Genomic DNA, 25,276 nt, shown 5'->3' with positions numbered 1-25,276 from the left:
TTTTTTTTTTTTTTTTTTTTTTTTGACGGAGTCTCGCTGTGTCACCAGGCTGGAGTGCAGTGGCGCGATACCAGCTCACTGCAACCACTGCCCAGGTTCAAGTGATTCTCCTGCCCTCCCGAGTAGCTAGGATTACAGACACGGGCCACTACGCCCAGCTAATTTTTGTATTTTTAGTAGAGATGGGGTTTCACCATGTTGGCCAAGATGGTCTCAATCTCTTGACCTTGTAATCCGCCCGCCTCGGCCTCCCAAGGTACTGGGATTACAGACTTGAGCCACTGCGCCTAGCTGTCCTTCAGGTTTTTGAAGGGATTTTTTTTTTTTTGTCATTTCTGTTATTTAGTAAACAAAACACAAGCAAATACTAAGTAGAATTATGTCAACAACAACAAAGTATTCACTGTCAAATATTGCTGTTATTCTATATCATGTAAGTTTCATTTGCTGCCGTGGACTTTGAAAAGGGATCTCAGCTGTTTTAACAGAGCCAAGGAAGGTAGTCCTGTTCAATAAAACTCTCTGCAATTATGGTAATATTCTCCATCTGTGCTGTCCAAAATGTTAGCTACTAGCCACATGTGGCTACTGAGTACTGAAAATGTGACCAGTGCCAAATTTTCAATTTTATTGGCTTTATTGAAAACCCAATGGTTTATTGAAAAGCAAATGTCTAAAGAATGCAGTTTAGCTATTCCTTCTTGCAAAAGACACTTGTCCAGCAGTTCCAGAGAGGTAATAATTTATATAAAAAATAAAGACAAATGATTGTTTCACTATTAGTAATCTTTCAATGGTAAGAGAGGAAAAGAGGGGAATATGAATTTGTAAAACTGTATAGTCTAGTTCTCTTTTTGTATTAATATATAATAAAACTTGCCTGTGCCTCTGTAAAAGCACTGGTATTTAACTTCTGTGGTCCAGAGAATACAACAGCTATTCTGTAAACACCAACCAAAGATGACAATCTACCTATGGATCTAAGTGTCTTATCTTGTCCAATTCTACATCTTTGAAGTCAGGAACCAGACTTTGCCTTTTCCACCTGTCTCCAGCACCTAAGGCTTATTAAATACTCATTAAGCACTTGTTGAATAAGTGAATAACTAACTCTGAATTTCTCCACTCATTGCTGCAACATCTTAGAGAAGCATTTGAATGCACTCTGGGTGATGTGGGTAAAGCAGAGACTGTGGGATCTGTGTCAATGGGCAGGTTCATGCTACAATGTTGATGAAGTGTTCAAAGTGATTTCTGCCTCAATTTTTCTGACTAACAAAATAATACAATCACCAGGGCTAAGGAAAGGGGAAAGGGTGGGTCACCATAGGCCATGTGCAGTGAAGTAAGACACTTTGGGAAATGATGCTCAGAGCTGTAGTTTTACCCCTGGATGTCATGATACAGCACATGCCAAGAAACAAGAATTCTGGTGGTAGAATACTTGTCTTTTTAATATAACAAGAGAGTTCTCATTTCTTACTTTTTTTTCATTTTAAAAGAGGCCCCTTCACAGAAAATAACAAATGTCCTAAAGGGAAACAAAAAGAAAACCTCTGAGAAAAGTGAGTCAGAAATTAGAAAATTATTAAAGAAATGAAGAAGAAAGGAAATGTAAGTTACAAAAATTATACAGTCATAACATATGGGGGTGGCAGGGACAATATTTAGTTAACCTTAAGGGGCTAAGCTAGTCCCAGGGTTCCTCAGTCCCCTCTATGCCAAGCATTCTTAACTATATATAGCTCTAATTCCTCTAGTGAGTCACTTGAAACATTCAAAATGGCCATCTGTCTATGAAATCACCTTAGGTAAATAAAAATGCATTTGGCAGGTATCCAAAAATATCACAGGTTCCCTATCATGATAATGAGTCTGTGGCATTGCCAAGTATCATTCATGGAGTCCTCTGTTACAATCAAGAATATTTCTTTGCAACACCAAATTAAAAGGTAAGTATAGTTTAGATTAGAACTCTAGTGTGCTATTTTTGGATGCAGAACCCCTTATTAATTGTGCAATAATACCATTACTCTTTCACTTTAATACAGCAATAAGAAGATCCCAAATGAATAACTCAAAACTTGCTTCAACCAGCACACTGGAATGTGTGGAATGTAACTGGCTTTTGAGAGGCATTTTCCAGCTCTCTGGAGGATAAAGAGCAGATCATCAAATGGACTGTTCAGGAGGTAGACTGGGGACACCCACAATGACCCTCCGCTCCCACAATCTTGTTCTCTTTACCTTTCTTACATGTTTTAGTCCCAGCTACTCAGGAGGCTGAGGCAGGAGAATGGCATGAACTGGGAGGCAGAGCTTGCAGTGAGCCAAGATCAGGCCACTGGACTCCAGCCTGGGTGACAGAGTGAGACTCTGTCTCAATCAATCAATCAATAAATATATATATATATAAAAGCTTTTGCTTTTGAAAGCTTTCCCTTCACAACTTTCCTCCACTCTCCATGTTTTGCCTCCTCAAGTCCCTTCATTAATTTCTAGTCATCTTTCAAGGGCCATTCATGTTCTGCTCTTCTTAGTCAGACTGTCCCTAACCTCAATAACCTACAGGGATCCTTCCAGGGGATCCTTCCCACCTCTCAACTCTTAGAGTTATTTATTGTTTCTACTGCAAAAGAAATGTCTTCTTCTTCTTATTCTACTTATTTTATTTTTTAACTCCCCAGGTGACTCCAAAGACAATCAGCTAGGTATAGGACTTGTTGGTATAAGTCTTTCCTCATGGTGGGGAGACACTATTTTCTGCCTTTTAAAATTCCTTACTGTGGCTGGGCGATGTGACTCACACCTGTAGTCTCAGTACTTTGGGAGGCTAAGGCGGGCGGATCACTTGAGGCCGGGAGTTCAAGACCAGCCTGGCCAACATGGTGAAACTCCGTCTCTACTAAAAATACAAAAATTAGCTGGGCATGTTGGTGTGCGCCTGTAATCCCAGCTGCTCAGGAGGCCGAGGCAGGATAATCGGTTGAACCCAGGAGGTGGAGGTTGCAGTGAGCCGAGATCATGCCACTGTACTCCAGCCTGGGCAATGGAGCAAGACTCTGTCTCAAAAATAAACAAATAAATAAAATAAGATAAAATAAAATTCCCTATTGTTCTCAATTAGACATGTTAATTAATGGCTGAGTAATGTATATGAGGACAGGAATCTACAAATGTAAAAGCCTGAAGCTTTAAAATGAAATCTAAAGCTTTAAAATAAAATCTATTTATGCTACTTAATATTTGGCAATAATTAAAACAGATATATTAAATGTGATCCTTGCAATAATCTTTATTTTATTTTATTTTTATTTTTTTTGAGAGTCTTCCTCTGTCACCTAGGCTGGAGTGTAGTGGTGTGATCCTGGCTCACTGCAACCTCCACCTCCCGGGTTCAAGTAATTCTCCTGCCTCAGCCTCCTAAGTAACTGGGACTACAGGTGCTTGCCACCACCCTGGGCTAATTTTTGTAGTTTTAGCAGAGACGGGGTTTCACCATTCCTGGCCAGGCTGGTCTCGAACTCCTGACCTCAAGTGATTGGCCTGCCTCAGTCTCCCAAAGTGCTGGTATTATAAGCTTGAGCCACCACACCTGGCCTTAATTTTATTAATCAGAAGACTAAAAACGAATTAAAAAAAAAAAACCACAGATGGTTGATATAATGAATCTTTTAGAAAGATTTATTGGAGTTTAAAGAATCAAAAGGGGATGAAAGAGAGTCTACTATACAAAAGGCGGTAAGCAGTAAATGGTCTAGACTAAAATTATATTTTCTATCTGATTGAGTCTTTAAAACATTATCTATGGCTTAAGTGCTTTATAAACAACAACAAAAAAAACTTCAAAAAACACTTTCAAATACAAACAGGTGGGCCCATTTGTGGTCTAGGTGCAAATAGCAATAAAAATTGATAGCACTTAGGATCTTCCATCACCATACAATTTTACTCTAAGGCGGTCAATGTTTAAGATATCCTTTAAAGTAATGTGAAGTCATAAATACATCTTAAACATTAATTGAATAATATTTCATTAAGTACTTACTTGATGTTATCAATTTAGAAAGAACTTGAAAATTACATAGCAATAAACCACAATAAAGAAAACTAAAAAGACTTGAAGTTTCTGGTAGAGATCAACCTCTAGAACCTTTGTTACAGTAAGTTCCTGAAAGAGTTGTGAGAATAATGAAAGGCAGTAAAGCATTGTACAGCATCCTCATTTTCAGAATTCCATACCAAGGATATCCTGTGCAGACTTTCCCAAACTGCCCTGTTCTCCCATACATAGCAGCTCTATCCAAGAACACATTTGCTTCTGTGGATATTTTATTGGTTGGGGAAAGGACGAGACAGCACCTCACTCAGTGCCTTGCCCATAGCACAATTCTGCAAATATAATACCTGCTGGCCTGAGTCAAAGTGCTTCAGTGTTCATTCTAAGATAAACCCCACCAGTATTGCCCTCAGTGCACTGTCATGTATTACCCAGCAACCTCATTCTTTCAAAGAAGCCCAGGGGACATCACTCTTTCACTGTTACTGTTACTCTGTAGTCCTCTCTGGAACCTCAATGTCTCAGCTCTGTTTACTTAGTTCCCTTCTTCTGTCTTCCCCATTTTAGTGAATGGAATTACCATCTACCCAACCAGTTGCTCAAGCCAGGACACTGAAAATCAGTTGTGAATCTTCCTCCCTTTGCCCCTCCGATATACAATTATCCACCAAATCTAGTAGATTCCACCTCCTAAATCTCTCTAGAATGAATTTATTTATAAATCATGGTTCAAGTTATCACATTTCTCACTTGAACTACTGCAGCAAGCCTTCTAGTGTTCTTCCTATCTACAATGGTCCTGACCAAGGCAATTTGCTCTCCACAATGCAAATGATGAAGTTTTCTAAAATGTTTCTTACTGTGTGTGTGTTTTTTTTTTTGTTTGTTTGTTTTTTGTTTTTGCTTTAAAGTTTATAATCTCACATCAGTTAGGATGCCTACTTTAAAAAAAAAAAAACAGATAAAATAACAAATGTTGGCAAGGATCTGGAAACACTGGAACTTTTTGCACTGCTGGTGTAAAATGGTGCAGTCACTATGGAAAACAGTTTCTCAAAAAGCTAAAAACAGAATTACCATATGCTCCAGCAATTCCACTTCTGGTCTGAGCATATACCCCAAAGAACTGAAAGCAGGGACTTGAACAGAACCCAAGTTCATAGTAGCATTATTCACAATAGCCACGACACCCAAAAGATGGAATTGTCCATCAATGAACTGATACAATGTAATATGTAATTGATAAAATGCTATAATGTAATATACAAATATGCAATGGAACATTATTCAGCCTTAAAAAGAAAGGAAATCATGACGCATGCTACAACATGAATGAAACTTGAAGACATTATGCGGAGTAAAATAAGCCCAACAGAAAAAGGCAAGTACTGTAGGATTCGACTAATTTGAGGTATCTGGAGAAGTCAAATTCATGGAGACAAAAAGTAGAATGGTGGTTGCCAGGGGCAGGTGGATTTATAATTTAGTGAGTATGGAATTTCAGTTTGGGAAGATGAAATAGTTCTGCACAAAGGTAGTAGTGATGGGTGTACAACAATGTGAATGTACTTAATGTCACTAGACTGTATACTTAAAAATGATTAAAATATTAAATTTTATGTTATGTATATCTCACCACAATAAAAAAAATCACAAACACACACAAATCTACAATGGGGCCTCCTTAGCCTCAGGATGAAGTCTGGAGATTGCCTTAATGTGGTTTACAATGCCCTTCAGGATTTAGTCCTAGTATACCTCTCCTCTTGCTACCATTCTCTCTTCCACTAGGGTCCAGCCATATTGACCTATGCTGGAGCTGAGCGCACACCACCTTGTAAAAGTATTTGCATAAACTGTTCCCTCTACCTAAAAGACAAGCCTCTTCAGTTCTCTCTCCATCTGTAACTTTTCTTCATCTTCAGCCCTGTGTATTCCTTCTTGATAGTGCTTACCATAATACTGTAGCTGCCTATTTGCTTTACTGTCTCCCTTCCTACTAAAGAATGTCTCAACTTGTTTGGAATTACATCCTCGGTGCCACATTGCAGATTATATAACTAATGTAGAAAATAGCAAAGTAATAATTGAGGCACAATAAAGTATGTAATATACACAAATGGACATATACTGTTCCTCTGCAGGCATCTTTAAAATATTTTATGTCTATTACAAACAGGTAACCGAAAGCTCAAATTCTTGAGATACAATTCTAAATATTAAAAATTTCCCTCATACTAATCTTTCTTCTACAACTTTTTTTGACGGACAATTGTGGCAATTTTTTTTTTTTTTTTTTTTTTTTTTTTTTTTTTTTTTTTTTGAGACGGAGTCTCGCTCTGTCGCCCAGGCTGGAGTGCAGTGGCCAGATCTCAGCTCACTGCAAGCTCCGCCTCCCGGGTTTACGCCATTCTCCTGCCTCAGCCTCCCGAGTAGCTGGGACTACAGATGCCCGCCACCTCGCCCGGCTAGTTTTTTGTATTTTTAGTAGAGACGGGGTTTCACCATGTTAGCCAGGATGGTCTCGATCTCCTGACCTTGTGATCCGCCCGTCTCGGCCTCCCAAAGTGCTGGGATTACAGGCTTGAGCCACCGCGCCCGGCCAATTGTGGCAATTTTTAAGTCAGCGTTTTTCAAATTAAGTATGAGAGTGTTTTTATTTCTCTCATAACTTTTAAAATGTAAATATTATATAGTTCAGTCACAGCCTTTACTTCCAAGCAACTTCTCCATGGGTCTCAATTCCCTTTTAAATAACATACTTTTTTTTTCCAGAAGGCAGTTAGCTTTTCCATCATTCTTTCTCTTTAGATAACACACAAAGACAAATCCTATACGGACAAGTCTGTGGACCCAGTGGTCATACACAGTCTGACGTCAGTCCACCATGATTGCAAAAGCCTCGGTTCCAACAATGACTCCACAACCAAGGGTAGTGACAAGCTCAGCCACCTGCCTATCAGTTTGTTTTTAAATGCCATTCTATTTAACGTGTACACAGGGATCTCATTGCTTTTGAATTAGGTCACTGAGAAATGCTAAGTAAAAATCCTGAAACTCTTGGCACAACCTTCCATATTGAAAGGATTGGTTATTTGTCCACAGTTTTATTATGTTGTGATTTTTTTAAAGGAGGTATCAGCTTCAAAATGCAGAAATATCTATCTTATTTCATACTTTGCAACCATATAATTTATTATTTGAAACATCAATATGATAATTTAAAAATCAACTGTTCACACAATTTGATTCAAAATGGAAAGAGTCTAAAACTAGTCATGTAGCACAAAGTTGTCAGGACAAATCTTCTAAGAAATGACTTTGGTAAATTTGAGTTCTTATCATAGCCTATAACTAAAAGACTCTCAAATCCAATATGGAAAGTGTATTCAGAAACTGCAGAAACATGCTGTGAAGGACTCTCCTCTTTTCCCCTCCCCACTCTTTCTTTCTGCTTTATTACCACGTTTCCCTTCCTCTCTTTAAAAAGAGTGTAACCAGATAATCTCAACAATGTTCAAAACCTGATAAAGGTCAAAAGTATTTATCTCTTAATCCCTTTTTGGATCTGACTTTTTTTCCCTTTTTTTTTTTTTTTGTAGATACAGAGTCTTGCGGTGTTGCCCAGGCTGGCACTGAAGTCCTGGGCTCAAGCAATTTTCCCACCTTACAGAATCTTACAGCGATTCTGTAATCCCTGCAGCCGTGAGCTGCAGCACTCAGACCTGACTCTTTAATCAAAAGTGAATTTGCTACATGCATACAGTGGATTACTACTCAGCAATAAATGGAAAAACAAATACATACAATAATTAGATGAAACTCAAAAGCATTATGCTGAGCAAAAATTGCCAAATATGAAAGAGTACATACTGTACGATTCCGCTTATATGAAGTTCTACGAGCAGGCAAAACAAATCTACAGTAATAGAACTCAGCAGTGATTGCTTCTGGTGAAGACAGAGGTAATAACTGAGAAGGGGCACGAAGGAACTTATCTTCTGGGGTGACAGAAATGTTCTACATCAGACCAAAATGCGGGTTACGCTTTTGTACACATTTGTCAACACTGTTCAAACTGAATAATTAATATCTGTACATTTCCCTATGTGTAAATTATATCCTAATTTTAAAGAGAATGCTCTTTTTCTAGCTAAACTCTTTTTATTACTTAAAAATATGAAATAATACTAGGTCTTTACAAAGTACTTAGTATTTTATAAAATATATTATCATCGCTAACCTATGCTGAATGCAACTTAACTTACCCATGGAAAAAATAGCTGAAAATCATATATATGAGAAACTATGGGCTGAGGTGGAAATAAGCACGGACAATGATATTGATTTTTCTAATACTTTTCAATCTACCATATCTAAAAACGCTTTACAAAAAATATTTTTTAAAGTCCCATGCTACAGTTTACAGGTTTCATCTGCTATGAAGGCAATTGCTACTTTCATCTGATCTCAGCGTACTACATAGTCACCAAAACACATGAATAGAAATTGTCGAGTACAGTCATAAGGCAGCATAAGGAAGCAAGGTTTTTTTGTTTGTTTGTTTGTTTGTTTGTTTTTTCTGGGAGATGGAGTTTCACTCTTGTTGCACAGGCTGGAGTGCAATGGCATGATTTCGGCTCACCACAGTCTCCACCTCCCAGGTTCATGTGATTCTCCTGCCTCAACCTCCCGAGTAGCTGAGATTACAGGCATGCACCACCACGCCCGGCTAATTTTTTGTATTTTTAGTAGAGATGGGGTTTCTCCATGTTCGTCAGGCTGGTCTCAAACTCCCAAACTCAGGTGATCCGCCTGCCTCGGTCTCCCAAAGTGCTGGGATTACAGGCATGAGCCACTGCACCTGGCCAGCAAGGAGTTTTTTTACTTCTTTTTCATAAATGCTCACCACTATCAATAACAGCAAATAAAGGATGGCTGCTTAGGTAGTCTCATCATAAATATGCTTCCCATGTACAATAATAGAAACTGCTAACAGTAAAACTTTTTGTTGAATTTTATAACTTAAGGTCTAGCAGAAATTCCTAACCAGTTTGCAGACAGGAAAAGGGGAAGGGAGGATTTGACTAAGAAGTCAGTGGATACAATAGATATACTGTATTATTTTATTTGCGTTTTTCTTGGCTTCACACAATCCACAGAATATGCATTTTCATAAGTTTTCTTTCTGTGCCACATTTTTCTCCTCCCCTTTCAGGAAAATGAACACAAGTTGTCATGTTCATGTGGAATTAGTTGAATGCTAAAAGCAAAACTTACAGACCACTTACCTTATGTTGGCTATGTGCTGTTGCACAGGCTGATGCTGAAAATGGTCAGGCCACGGATGATGCAGGCAGAAGGATGGAGAGGGCTGAAGACAGCACGTAGTCTGATACACAGGTGAATGATTTGGACAAAGAGATGCAGAATACTCGGAGTGTGGCTGCATGCAACACGAGGCCAAAGCAGAGGGTGCTGCAGGGCCAGCCTCAGGATGGCACTCTTGGTGACTGCTATGGCTAGTCAAAGGGTGATGGTATGGGCAAGGATGGCAGCATTGGGGTAACATCTGAGGCGTTCTTTGGTTGTCTAAAGGCAGAAAGGATGATTTAACTGTGCCATTAAGTTGCAGGCATCCATTTGGACTCACTTTTGTTCTTGTTGCTTCTTTGGGTGTGAGCTGCTGGGCTGCATGGTCTCCATCAGAGGGGGTAAGGGGACTCGGGTTAGCAGCACTGGTTGTGATGCTGCTGTTGCTCAGAACCACAAAATCATTGTTTCCATTGCTCATAGCCATGCTCCAATTTCTTGACCCTAAGAAAGAAAATCATATAAAATCACCCAGTTATAGTCAGGCAGGCAAATATGTAGGGAAGACAAGTATGATATTTAAAAACAGCTCTTTGAAAATGAGGGTTCTTGCAGAGTTTGAGACAGTGGTGGGAATTCAGCAGCATCTGTGATGGAACCAGCCAACACAGTGGCACTCCTCTTCTTTCCACCAGCTATTTTATGCACCTTAAGAACCCTCTTCTGTTCCCACTGATCACTTTCCTCCTGCCCACCTCTTCTTTCAGTGCCTTTTTTCTCACCTCATCCTAGATGCACAAGTAATCAGTTAAGAACGAGACCATTTTGCATATGAGAGAGGAGAGGATACAAATAGCATCCTTCAGCTTTTCAACAGTACCATGCTTGGCTTGTATGTTCTGATCTAGGAGTGACGGACAAAATGAAGGGCCACTCTGAGGGTAATTAGTTGTACAAGGTTAAAATAATTTGAATAATCTTAAGAATGTTTTATATCTTAGAAAAATCTCAAGAATATATGACTTTTCCTCTTAGTCATTCAAGTCTGAGGATAATAAATTAAAACCAGTCAGGAAAGCTAAGAATTCTAGCAACCAAAATGTCAGATGCAAAATTCTATATAATATACTACAGGTAACAATGCTTGCACATGAGAAAAATAATACTATGGGCGGGATTTGCTTCAAATGATTTTTTCTTACTTTTTTTTCCTTTCACCAAAGGGTTCAGGCCTTCAGTATAAAGGAAGATCCTTAGATGCTCAAATTACCAGCAGCAAGTGTGTCCAATCAACAAACAGAAAAACAGACAATCTCCCTATCTCTTTGCCCACTACACCTGCCCTCTGAGCAACACACACACAAAATCTGGGAATGCACAGTAAAAAAAAAAAAAAAAAAAAGTCATCAAATGCTATTAGTCTATTCAACATACACATGAAAGCCAACAACAACAACAAAAAAGAAAACTGTAATTTGGCTCACTAACCCTTCTAGCATGCCATTCTATAAGTAGACAAAACGGCTTGTGGAGGGATCTCTCTCCAGTCCTTCCCCACCTCTGGCAGACACACAGGTAACCAGAAGAAATCCTCTTTTTCAGTCTGAGTACATCGTAATCTCACTGGCAAACCTGGATCTCCCATGAGGATTCCTGTGTACATTTTCACCCAGTATGTAAACTGCTCAGCAGGGGCGTTTGTGAGCAGAGCATGCCCATACTAGGATGTAAATTTAGCATATTTACCTTTCAGACAAAATTCCTCAAACACACCCTGTCCCACATACACAAATTCAGTTAAATAAACATCATGCAGTAGGAATTTCTTCATAAATTGCTTAGTGGGAAGACAAAGCATTTAAAAACATCAATATATATATAAAATCAATTAGATATTACTTCCCTCATTTAGTCTTACATCACTTTTGAAAATGGCTTGCCAATCCCAAGCTTCCTTTTATAATGACCATTGAGAGGGATTCTGAACTGTAGTATATACAGTTGCTCTCTCCTTCATTAAATCACTTTCCAATGTATCCAATGTTAAACAAACATCCACTGTAAAGCATTCAAATCATATACCCAACGCACAGTAATAGTAGTTAAATATATTATGTAAACTAGCAGGAGGTAGGGTAGATATACTGACTGGCAAGAGCACTAATCTGATCCAGGAGGTGAGAACTCATCTCATCGTTTTCTGAATGTGCCATCTCAGCAAAATCTGCTCATTTACTCTTCAGTTTACTGAAGAATATAACCTCTCTTTTGTTGTTAACAAAAGAAAAAGCCATACGCAAAGGTTATGAAGATAACAAAACATAAATTAAAGGACATTTAAAGAAGCACTGGACTTTTCTTAAAAAGCTAATTGAAATGTAAGATGTTTAATTGTGTGTTAGATAATGTAGGAAACAATCACTAGATGAGATCAATGCAATTATTTCCCAGAATTAGAAACTCTCATTGTGCAAGCACTCCATTCAAAGAAATCACTGAAGGCTCATGCTTTTCTCCAACCTCCACCTGTACCTCAGTTAAAGCTATCACAGCTGATGGGATCTGCTGGGCTAACTGGGAAAGTCAACAACTCCTCCTGCCCTTTCTATCAGGAGGGTTGAAGGAAGGAATACTTCTAATTTGTTGGTTTGTTTTTACCATCCCAGGTTAGTTAATATATTATTTCAAATAGTCTGCTTTTTCCTAGGTATTTAATTCAATCAATTCTACTGATTCTAATCACAGACGCTGGGTAAGTTATGCTAGTGAGAAGCATCTAATAACAACAAATGACTTAAAAGTTTGAAAGTGCAACTGGCTGATAGGGTTTGGATCTGTGTCCTGCCCAAATCTCATGTCGAACTGTAATCCCCAGTGTTGAAGGTGGGGTGGAGTGGGAGGTGATTGGATTATGGGGCTAGATTTCCCTCTTTATGTGGTTCTCGTGATAGTGAGTGGGTTCTTGTGAGATCTAGTCGTTTAAAAGTATGGTACACACGTCCCCCTCAACTTTCTCCTTCTCTGACCAGCTTCCCCTTACCTTCTGCCATGATTGTCAGTTTCCTAAGGCCTCCCCAGAAGCTCAGCTGGTGCTGCCACATTTCCTGTACAGCCTGCAAAATTGTGAGCCAATTAAACCTCTTTCCTTTATAAATTACCCAGTCTCAGGTTATTTTTTTTCTTTTCTTTTCTTTTTCTTTTCTGAGACAGAGTCTTACTCTGTCGCCCAGACTGGAGTGCAGTGGTGCGATCTCGGCTCACTCCAAACACCGCCTCCTGGGTTCATACCTTTCTCCTGCCTCAGTCTCCCAAGTAGCTGGGACTATAGGCGCCAGCCATCATGCCCAGCTAATTTTTTTTATTTTTTAGTAGAGACAGGGTTTCACCATGTTAGCCAGGATGGTCTCAATCTCCTGACCTCGTGATCCGCCCGCCTCGGCCTCTGGAAGTGCTGGGATTACAGGCGTGAGCCACCGCGCCCGGCCTTTTTAAATTTTTTTTTTTTTCTGGAGACAGGGTCTGGATCTGTTGCCCAGGGTGTAGTGAAGTGGTGTAATCTTGGCTCACTCACTGCAACCTCCGCATCCCGGGTTCAAGTGATTCTCCCACCTTAGCCTCCTGAGTAGCTGAGACCACAGGTGTGTGCCACCACACCCAGCTAATTTTTGTATTTTTTGGTAGAGACAGGGTTTCACCATGTTGGCCAGGCTGGTCTGAAACTCCTAGCCTCAGGTGATCTGCCCACCTCGACCTCCCAAAGTGCTGGGATTACAGGCATGAGTCACTGTGCTCAGCCCAGGTATTTCTTTATGGTAGTGCAAGAACTGAATACATTGGGCTTCAGACAGAATCCCATCAACCTCTAACTCCCTTCAAAGAACCCTGAAATGCCCCCTAGACCCTTCTCAATCTTCATGTTTCCCTATCTTCTAATTAAATCTGCTTATCCTCAGTAAAAGAAAACAAAACAAAAAAATAGTTTTCTTTGTAACCAGAATCACAACTATCATTCTCTTTTAAATTTATTACAAATGTATCATTTTGTAGTTACACAAGAGTTAAATAGATTCTTATATGCCAGCCAGGGACCTAATCATCATTTATAACATTTTTTTCCCACATGGTAAAATGTAGTTCAAATGCCAAATAACTGACTTCCAAATGAATTTTTGGAATACAACCTATTTTGTAACTTGGGAGACTTCTTGTAATGAAGTAGGAACTAGTAAAGAACAATTTGAACTCTGGCTTGTATTTGAAGCAAGTCACATGAGTGTTCTCTGATTCCATTTCTTTAATCATAACATGGGACTAATCAATTTGACCTCATAAATAAGTAAAAACTACAGGTAAAAAATTTAGAAGTAAAAACAGAAAAAATATTTTATGAAATGTCTATAGATTATTTAAGTTCAATGGATGCATTTGGGTAGGTGTTCAGATGACCAGCCAGAATAGGAAAGTATTTCACTCTGACATCAAGAGTTGACCCTAAGGCCCGTACAGAGAAAGATCATCCCTTCCCCCGTTCATCCCTTTTTTCCTTCCCCCGCTTTTTTTTTAAGACAGGGTCTTGCTCTGTTGCCCACGCTGGAGTGCAATGGTGCGATCATGGCTCCGGCAGCCTAGACCTCGCAGGCCCAAGCAATCCTCCTGCCTCAGCCTCCTGTGTAGCTGGGACCATAGGTATGTACCATCATGTCATGCTAATTTTAAATTTTTTTGTAGAGATAGGGTCTCCTATGTTGTCCACGCTGGTCTCAAACCCCTGAGCTCAAGCAATCCTCCTGCCTCAGCCTCCCAAAGTGCTAGGATTACAGGATGAGCCACCATGTCCAGCCTCCTTTTTCTTTAGAACTGAGATACACAAGGAAAAAATCCAGTCTGAACCTAAGATGGAGGGAACTAATAGGAAAGACATGATAGAGGAAGCATAAGTATAAAAAGGAGTGGAATAAGGAGTTCCTGAAAGAGAGTGTTAATACCTTTACATTTGTCAAACTATTGTGATAAGTATAATGGTACATGATTATGAATGCAGTGATAGTAATATTTATAGTGAAAGTTTAAAATCGGTTTTGGGTAAAATATAGTGAGTAACTTTAAAAGACAGCTATGTTGAGGCTGGGCACCGAGGCTCATGCCTGTAATCCCAGCATTTTGGGAGGCTGAGGCAGGAGGACTGCGTGGGCCCAGGAATTTGAGATAAGCCTGAAAATATAGTGAGACCTTATCTCAAAAAAAAATTAAAAATTAGCTGAGCATGGTGTTGCTTACCTGTAGTCCCAGCTGCTTGGGAGGCTGAAATGGGAGGATCACTTGAGCCCAAGAGATGAAGGCTGCACTGAGCTTGAGAGCACACCACTGCACTCTAGCCTGGGTGATAGAGTCAGACCCTGTCTCAAAAAAAAACCACACACAAAAAACAGCTATTGTTGAAATCGCCTGTTCTCCCAGGGCCATAACACACAGGAGAATGCCAAAAAAAGAAAAAAAGCAAGCTATTATTGAAGCATTGGCTTGAGATGTGATGGGCCCACACCAAGATATTTTAGTGCATTTCCTGCTGTTCATGAATATAACATGCCAATATTAATAAATTCAAAGCCTCTAATCTCATATCCCCTATTTTACCTTTTTAGCCAACATTTTAATGTCCAGAAGGATTTAGCAGTTTTGGGGCTACAAGGTCTTTGGCCAAAAACCATCTTTTGATTAAATTTTAAAATATACATTTCATAGGATTACTGTGAGAAGGTAGAAATGTTTTGAAAACCATAATGGGCTATATAACACAAGAATGTTAATACCCTTGTATATATAACACTATGTATGTATACATATATATATATATACACACACACCCTTGTAATACCCTTGTATAATATGTAACAGAAGTAAATTGATATATTGAAGTATAGAGAGGGGCCGGGCGCGGTGGCTCATGCCTGTAATCCCAGCACTTTGGGGGGCTGAGGCGGATGGATCACGAGGTCAGGAGATCGAGACCATCCTGGCTAACACGGTGAAACCCCATCTCTACTAAAAATACAAAAAAATTAGCCAGGCGTGGTGGTGGGTGCCTATAGTCCCAGCAACTCGGGAGGCTGAGGCAGGAGAATGGCGTGAATCTGGGAGGCGGAGCTTGGAGTGAGCTGAGATCATGCCACTGCACTCCAGCCTGGGCGACAAAGCAAGACTCCATCTTAAAAATACATATATATATATATATATATAATATATGCGTATATATATGTGTATATCTATCTATATATGTGTATATGTGTGTATATATATCTATGTATGTGTATCTATATATCTATATATGTGTATACATAGAGAGAGAGACATTTCAATCATACTGAAATGTAAAGAGAAAAGTGTCAGAGTTCATGTGATTAGATGGTTCAAAATAATGACATCGACTCTTGTTTGGAACTCAGGAAATACACAAATATATAATAAATGGAAATAATAATGCTTCAGACAAAAAGTTGCATCTCATTGAAAATGCTGTCAGGATTATGATAATTTCATTTGTCAACAGACAATCATATATCACCTAAGGATGGGGACATGTCCTGAGACATGCGTCATCGGGTGATTTCACCATTGTGTGGTCATCACAGTGGACTTCCATAAACCTAGATGCTGTAGCCACAGTTAGGCTATATGGCGTGGTCTATTGCTTCTAGGCTACAAACCTATACAGCATGTTACTGTACTAAATACTGTAGACAACTGTAATGCAGGTATTTGTCTACTACACATATCTAAACATAAATAATAAAAAATGATGATAAACATATCTAAACATAAAAAGGTAATGTGCTGCACTCCAGTGTTACCATGGCTAGGCCATAGGAGTTTTTCATCTCCATTATAACATGGGACCAACATGGTATATGTGGTCTATCACTGACCAAAATGTCCTTATGTGGCACATGACTGCATCATACACCAAAATATGTTAATGACACACAATTTGTACAAAGGATGCAATCAAACTAGATGGCTCCCAGAATACAAATAGCGTTAAGAAAACCTCATAGCAGCTACTTGGAACTGGCGGTCAGAACTGCTAGTGTGGCCAGAAAACTGCCAAGGTAAAATCTAAATGTACTGTTGAAGAGAATACACAGACCTGTTCCAATTACCACAGTAACCACTTAGCAAAGCCATCACTAACCTTAACAAACACAGGGATCATATAGCCTGAAGGAACACCATTTTCATCCCCATCAACTATTACAATTGTACACCTCTTTGCTATTTCCAAAGCACTTTCTCACAAATGATCTCACTTGAGTTGATCCTCCTAATAGCCCTCTGGAAAAACGGGGGTGGGGGGCAGGCATTACCACTCCATTTTGCAAGAGAAAACAACACAGAGATTCTAAGTAAGGTGCTCAAAGTCACACACTGATGATAAATGGTGAAGCTAGGAAGCATAATGCCAAGGTTTTGAGAGCTTTCTGATAAACTGTATTCTGTACACTCACATGATATATTTTAGAATAACTCTTTGCTTCACCAGATTCCTAATACCAAACTTAAGAATAAATACCAAGACTGGATCACCAACAAGATCCCTTGTTGTAGCCAACCATCTTTTTCAGAAGAGTCATGCTCCCTATAGCAGTTTCATTACATAAATACAAAACACCAAACCAGGGCTTCCAAATATGAGGATCACCTAGAGATGTAGTTAGAATAAAGATTTGATACAGTACATCAGGGGTAGGGCAACAAGTCTCCAACAACATGTCCATACTGCTGATACCTGGAATATATTTTGCATAGTAAGAGAAAACCACAAACTAGGTGAGGAGACTACAAGAGAATTATACCTCAGGTATGGCAAGATACGCACAATTAAATCAGAACGAACAAAAATAAGTAGGGAATGTTAACAACTGACAGAAATAAAGGCCCATTTTTCTATTTAAGGCAGAGAAATGTAACAAATTTAACAACGGAGGTTCTAATTGATAATCAAGTTTAATCATGGCTTGTATCATGACTCCCAAACTGTTTTTCGTGCATGCAAACAACAGCTGTTAGGATTTTGATCTCTTTAGTGCAACTCATATACACGGACTGAAGCACCTGCCTAGTTAACTGAGACACACATTTTTCCCTCTCAAGTGGCACTAGATATTAAAAGATGGATATATAAAGAGACCTTAAGTCTTTCTTTACATCAGGTATAAAGGCAGTCTGGTGATACCTGTATCCATTATTTACCAAACCTGTTTTAATATGAAATGGTTCCTCTACAATTGCTTCATGCTTATCCTAAAATGATGGACTAATTTCTGATTACTGGTACCATGTTGGCCTATTAACATTTAGTGTTATGGCCAGAGAAATAAGTAGCTGCTCTAAATGCCAACAGAAATTGATAAAGAACTGTAAGCATTTCTGTAGAGGGGCTATGTAGAAGCCAAATCAGGCAAGTTTTGTCTCTAGGAATACTTTTCCCTTCAAAGGGCTATTAAGATTTTTTAAAATCATCTCACTATGTCAAGTCACTTTTTTCACAATACCCCTATGAATTTATTATTAAACCCATTACAGAGAAAACTGAGAATCAAAAATATTAAAGTAACTAATCCAAATCACACGATTCAATCTCAGACCAGTATGACTCTAAAGGTAAGGCTTTTCCACTACCTCAAGATGCCTCTAGAGCAATGCCAAGTCCAACTAGCTTTTATAGGACCACAAGAGGCTACTGATGTAAAATTCTGTCTGAAGGTCCACATGAAAAGTAGCCTATGAATTCGATATTTCCCAAGATTGTTTTAAAAGGTACAATTCAGCAATCAAGAGTGTCAGAGACATATTTCACTAAATTAAGGAAAGGTGTTATCCATCCATATATCATATTATGCAAACTTTAAAAAACAAGGCAATGGATTGATCTTTGTTGTTATGTAGTATACTGACTATTTAAGAATAATGTAATTGTGACGTTACAGCAAAATCTGTATCTTTAATGAAAAAAACAGACATTTGTAAGGAACTAGAAAGGATGGTTTAAATGCAGAAATATAATCTTTTTCCCTTCTGAGACAAATCACATTTTCTTATTTTCCTTTAAGGTTGTAAACTTTCTACTGTTAAACTGTCCTTCATGAGAATACTTATAAATAGCTTCACAAAATCACTCATAAACATTTTGTATATTGCAAAGGACTATACAAAAATAAGGTGTTAATTCTAGTATTCCCCTTAAGCATAAACTGCAATAAGTTGAAAGCCATTTTCCCAAAGAAACAACATTATATATTTGAAGATCTATACCACTAAATATATATTTCATAAGAGCCTACTAGGTATTAGTTAGCTTTCTGCCACACTAGGAGAAAGCAAACTGAGTTCCAGGAAATATGAAAATGAAGGTTAGCATTCTTTTACAATGAGAACATACTGTTCTTAATATTCAATTTATGGGTAGTTTCAACTTCTGATGATAAGCACCACCTTTGAAAATGAAATACACCTAACGGTTTTAGATAACCTCTATTAATATAATTACATACATGATATATATTGATAGAGGCACTAAGATATATAGATAAACTGTAAATGTTTTGTTTCAATATTCATGGTATTTACAAACAGCTTAATGATACAGAAGAAAAATTAAAGTTTCCAGATAAAGTTTCCCCCTAGAGTTACAACAAAAAATATGAAAGTAAAATAACCTTAATGATATTGCAGTGTATCTGCCATAACAAATCTGAAAGCCCTACATTTGGAAAGCAGTATTACTGCTAGAAATGAGTTAGGTTGTAAAAGCAGAAATTTTCATATATAGGGGCGAGTGATAGAAATTTCAGGGTTGTAGAAACATCAATTTCATTTTTGTCATTTTGTTTTACATCCAATGTACCTTTGGTCAATGTGGGAACAGAAATGTGGGTATAAAATGAAGTTTACCTCTTTCAATCTCAGATAAATGATATCAGTGATATTCTCCATTTAGCATAAACACTTATCTTCCTAAATACATATTTCAAGAGCACTCTCACAATATTGCAATTATTAAAGCACTTTTCAGAGATCTCTTTTCCAGGTTCATCCACAAAAATTATCATTCCATGTAATATTCACCACTTCTCTCCACACTCAGTTGTAAGTACTGTGCCCATAAGCATCAATGCTGGAAAGAAAGAGGTAGGGGAGACTTCTTATAGCTTTGCACTTCTATTTCAGATGAGTTTAAATTCCATTAAGCTGCACTGATTTCTTTTGAACCCTAAGTTTGGAGAATTATGTGAAACTGTATAACCAAAAATATACAAAATAAAACTAGAGAAACTTTCTATAATCAGGGATGTCAAACAATGGTCACTTTAAAACAATTCTACAAAGTTCTCCTATATAAGCAGTTATCTAACCCTAAAACTAGCCAAAACATTTAACTAGGCTCTGCTACAAGTCTTAAGGTATGCATTAAATATGAATATTCACAAAATTACAAGTCTATCACAGCAGTCTCATCCCTGGCTGCACATTAGAATCACTGCAGTAATATTAAAAAAATTATGATAAAAGGGTCCTGGCCCCAGAGATTGAGGTTCTGATTTAATTCATATTGTACCGAAGTGTGGCCATTAGCATTTTTTAAAGCATCCTGGGTGATTTTAACATGCAGTCAGAGCTGAGAGCCACTGATTTATACTTTATATAATTAATGCTGATCAACTTATAAGAGCAAGCAACTGCCACTCAAAATATTCAACATTCCGAAAATACTGCTTGAAATGCAGAATATTGTTGCATATTAGAAAACAGTTGGACCTGGCACTCTAAGTTTATACTATTTTTACTTTTTTTTATTGCTCTTGTTACAATGAAAAGAGATTTCATCTGCAGTACTTCTTAAGCTGGAAAGGTGGGGACAAGGGTGCAGCAAGGAGAAAGCCTTAATAAGATACTAGCTCAAGCAAGACAACAGTGCAGACTTTATGTGGAACAATGTTGTGGAAATGTGAAACAAGTTGCCATAAAGCCTTTATTATTTATTAATCTTTTGAAGAAAATCTGGGAAGTAGCTAATTTGACTAATGAGTTTATTTAACACTCAAGAAAAAGTATGTCCTCAATGTCTGGTCAGTCTCTAAAATGAAGGCTCAAGATCCTCTAATAAAAGAGTATGTTCCCTAAAGTTCCATGCCAGGAAAAAAAAAAAAAAAAAAAAAAGATTTCTGGTGGCATTTTAAGCATCTTAAACTTTCCAATTCTAGGGTTAGACAATCTGCAGATACCAGGACTGTTATTTAGCCTCACATACCCACCAAATAAGAATTACAAGATGGTTTGTTAATAAACAGGATCCTTAAGATGTGATAGGTGTGTCTTTAGGCCATGAGATTTCATTTGAAACTATTTTGTCTCAACTAAAATCACAAAATGGGCAGCTTTACAACTGAGCAATCTATCTGTATCACTATAGCTCTTCCCCAGTAGAAACAGGATCCTATTACTGAGCTTAACAAATGTTGTTGAACACATCACAAGCATGTCTAAAAGATACCATGCATGTTTAATACTTCACACATCTCAAAACCTCAAAACTTAGCAGCCCAAAGGGGGAAAAAAACATCACTGAGGTAAATCAAAGTAAGAAAATTTTACTCCCACACATTGTTAGGCAAAAGAATGTGAGAGAATTTTAAAAATGTCCTTCATAAAGCCAAAAACTGAGATCAATCACCATAAAGCACTTAAAAGTTGTTTGATTTAGATGGTAGTGTGTTGTTTTTTAATACCACACTTAGAATAATCTAAACTTTTCCCACAAATGTTTAGTATCTAATACCCCACTCCCTGCTGTTTTGTGAAGTTTGAGAAGCAGCAAATCAAATTTCCTAGAGCAGCTCCCCAAATGGGTTCTTCCCTGCAGAGTCCAGCAAATAATGTCTTATGAGTATCCTTTAGTCTACTGAGCAACTTGGGAAACATCACTCAAGGTATTTGTATAAAACACAATTAAAGAAAACTCTGAGATTTGCTTCAAGCTTAGAAAAACATCAAATTTATAAAGACTTTATTCTTACTTGAATTGAATCAGTAAATTAACTCTTAATAAGAGCCTGGGTGCAACTTTTATAAATCTTTCTCTATTCCTTAAATTATTACTATAAATGCTCATGAGTTCTGCTGTTTGCTTTCTGGTATATATTAGATGAACTGAAATTACATTTACTATTGTGTGGGATTCTTGTTTGCTTACAAAGATAATTAAATCATATTTTTCAGTTAAACGTCCTTACGTAGCAATCATTTTGGTAAGCACCTACTAGGTTCCTTATACAGTTTTCTTGGAATCTAAATATGAGCCTGTAATACATAAGCCTGTTTAATAGTGATTAAAATAAGAGAATAGAAATCAAGAAGGAGAGAACAAAAAGCCACCATCTTCTCCGAGTCTAGCTTTTCTAATTTATTTTAGTTGCTCTGTCTTATATTTTTTCCAAAAGGCTGATAGACTAAGGAGCTCATATGTCTTGATCCTAAACAACTCGGTTTTGCTTCTTGTGTTAGAATTTAATCAGGAATTGCATTTTTTTCAAAAATAGAAAATGTTCATATCATCTGTATGTCAAGGCTGTCCATCATCCACACTGAATTACAAGAATCATACAGCAAGAATGCTCAGATCCAGCCCCAGAACTCAAAGCAGTTAGAACAGAAGGTAAAGAAGTGATGCATAGCAAACACTGAAAAGCAGATTTCCCTAAAAGGCTCAACCGGTTCAATATAAACTGCAAAGCAAGTGAGATTAGATTTAAATTTTGGATGAATCCACTTTATAATACGTATTTCCCAGACTGAATTAAAGTAAACATGTATTTTCTAGACTACTTTGTAGGTCAATCATTTCAGACACTGAAAACATTACACATTTTTTCATAATCAATGCAAATAGTTCATGATAACAATTCTAAAATTGAGGTCTAAGATGTGAGCTATACGATGCATAGAAGATACATAAAAATATCTTTTTAATACTAAAACAAAAAGTTCCAAATAAAGTAAAATCAATAAAATATCCCAATATTTGATATGTTGGCAATAAAAGCAATCTAAGATAATCTATTGGAGATGCAAGACTAAAAAAAACATGAAATAATGCAAAAAGAGTTTTAACATTTTAGAAAGTAGAAATGTGTCGCCAGATATTAAAACCACGGGAAGTAGAAAACCCACTACCTGCAAGTGAAACACTCATAAATTTAGAGCTTATTTACATAGTTTAGTGATTTCCCAGCCATCAAAGGGAACTGTAGTTTTCTTAATTATAAATAGTATGATCTAAAATAACCTTTTGTGGGTAAAAAGGACACATTTCATTCTTTTTCGTTCCACAAGAATACCTATTAGTAAAATTTTTTAGCAAATTGTAAAGTATTTTCTCTATTTCTTGGATTATCATTGAATAAAGTCATTTATGATCAGTGATGTGCAAGAAATACTCAGTTTTCACTAAATTTCTGTTTAATTTTTAATGTATATTTTACACCAAACATAAACATATTTCACGTTAAACTAATATGAATTTTTCTACCAGTTGCAAATAAATTATCCATTCTCATTTTAAGCAAAAGTCAATATAGCAAATATATTTTGACTTGTACTTTAAATAGTAAATCTAATCATAATGTAGTCACTATTGTAGTTACCATATAATGCATGAAACATTTAAACAACTAAAACATAGCTTGAAGGCCTTTACCAAGCTGTGTATCTGAAATGAACTCTGATAAGAATTACTTGCTGTTGAAGTTTAGTTCACCAGAGGGTATCTTCACCAAACTACTCTCTTTGCAGGAGGGAAGATGCTAATAATTTTCTATTTTATTATAACATTTAATTCACAAAAGTGACTGTGATTCCTACAACGCTACTTTTATTTTTCTATCATCTAGCAATGGCAAGCACATATTTTCAAAATTTTCTGATTTAGATAGTAGTTAAATAAGAATCTCAAAGTATAAAACAAACTTCTTTAAAGCTTAGGTCTCCTTCCAACTTCACAAAGACATGACATTTTAATAAACTTATGAAATGGCTGGCCTTACCTTACGGTGTTAGACTACAATTTAAATAAACTTCACAAGATTTTAATGTGTTAAAATGCCAAATGCCGTTCAAAGTTTACACTGGGAAAAAAAAAAAACAGTCAGCTGGAATTTTAAATACACTCCTAGAAACGAAGTTCAGTTTTTAAATAAATTCTCCTAAAATAACAAATTCACACGCATTTCTCACACACATATTCACACAGCAAGAGTAAATGTATTACCTTTATGTTAAAAGAGGGAACTTCTCTGGCTCAGTTTGGTGCAAATGATTGCAGTAGCAACAGCGGCAACTGACTGCAGGATCACAGCACAGCAGAAAGCAATGAGTTGGCAGGAGCAGCTCCACAGAGCGGCAGGACAGACTGAATGACAAGCACATGCAGATTGCTTTGAATTAGGCATGTTAGGGGCTGGAACTTTCAGTGTTTGCTCTCCAATAGGACAGGAGAGTTTTTCTCCTACTTAACCCCTTGGGGCAAGGTCTTAATAATGGTAACAGCTGGCATACAGAGGGGCTTGATCTGAGCACAAGGTCAGCAAGCCAGGATATGAAGGTGACATGTAATTTCTAGCCTTTTCCTGCTTCCACAGGGAAATTGCATGAAGGACTGTTTTTAGTTATAACTTCCTTTGATCTTTTGGATTTTAAGTTACTTAGTAGATTAAAGCCATGTTAGCTGATATTATTTGCTTGCTTAGCCTGACTTAAGTGTTACAGATTCAGTTTTCTAACACACAGTGCTACTACATTTAAAATAACATAAACAAACACCAATCTGCATTTATTTCCAAGTTCCAGGGATTCCTGTGTTCTTTCACAAAATGGCTTGAGACCCTACTTTTAGGACAGAAAGTTCATGGTTTTAAAAAGAGGCGAATCTTCTTTTAAAATGTTAGAGCCAGTTTTAAGTATTTTTCTTCCATTTTCCAAACAAAAACAGCAGTTTGTTAAGTAACTTTGACACTGCTTTTTATAAATGTTGGCCCTCATGATGCCAGTATTTAAAATCCCACAACCACAACATAAAAATCTCTTAAATACTACAAACAAATGGTTTAAATTTACAAATGACATCCCTTAGCAAGTAAGTTGTAATTTATTGAAACCGTGAAATCTAACTCTTCATGACTTCGGTAATAAAAATGTGTATGCAATTCTTTTAGCAGGATGTACTGAGTAACTATATGAGGATAGCAGTTTCAAAAATTTCAAAAGCATAAGCAATCAAAGAAAAAATAGATAAAATTGGACTTCATCAAGATAAACTTTTGAAGATCAAAAGACATGATCAAGAAAATGAAAACAGAGAATGGGAGAAAATATTTGCAAGTCATATATCTAAGAGTCTAGTATTCAGAATATATATTTAAAAGCTCTTACAACTCAACAATAAAAAGACAAATAATCCAATTTAAAAGAGGTAAAGTGTTTGAATAGACACATCTCTAAAGAAGAAATACAAATGGCCAATATGCACATGAAAAGATGTTCAACGTCATTAGTGATTTAGGGAAATACAAATCAAAACCACTTATAAGTGGTATCTTATTAGATAACATGCTTTAGCTTCTGCAAAAAAAACAAAAATAGCTTGGTAATTCCTCAAAATATTAAACATAGAACCACCATATGACCCAGCAATTCCACTCCCAGTACAGTTGATCCTCATTATTTGTGGATTCTATATTTGCAAATATGATTATTCACTATAAATTATTTGTAACCCCCAAATAATCCTCATGGTGCTTTCACAGTCATTCAGACATGTGAATTGGCAGAGTGGTGAAAAATGTGAGTCACCCA

The 25,276-nt window shown here is 37.2% G+C and overlaps 1 protein-coding gene across 16 annotated transcripts in view; it reads right to left on the bottom strand.

Annotated features, from left to right (window-relative positions):
- LOC105478099 (dispatched RND transporter family member 1) overlaps positions 1-25,276 on the bottom strand; it is a 212,086-nt gene that overhangs the window by 54,943 nt on the left and 131,867 nt on the right. For 6 of the 16 annotated variants that reach the window (XM_071081053.1, XM_071081056.1, XM_071081048.1 and 3 more), the window contains one exon: positions 9,352-9,877. In XM_071081053.1, coding sequence (XP_070937154.1) covers positions 9,352-9,860 — 509 coding nt within the window. In that variant the 5' untranslated portion in view covers positions 9,861-9,877. Of the gene's footprint in view, positions 1-9,351; positions 9,878-12,413; positions 12,487-23,693; positions 23,841-25,276 lie in introns of those variants that run through there. The other 10 variants (XM_071081029.1, XM_071081037.1, XM_071081023.1 and 7 more) reach the window with 6 other exon arrangements.

Source organism: Macaca nemestrina, chromosome 1 (genome assembly GCF_043159975.1).
Source record: "Macaca nemestrina isolate mMacNem1 chromosome 1, mMacNem.hap1, whole genome shotgun sequence".
Classification (NCBI taxonomy): Eukaryota; Metazoa; Chordata; class Mammalia; order Primates; family Cercopithecidae; genus Macaca; species Macaca nemestrina.
The sequence above is the reverse complement of the archived record's forward strand: the minus strand, read 5'-3'. Positions and strand labels throughout refer to the sequence as shown.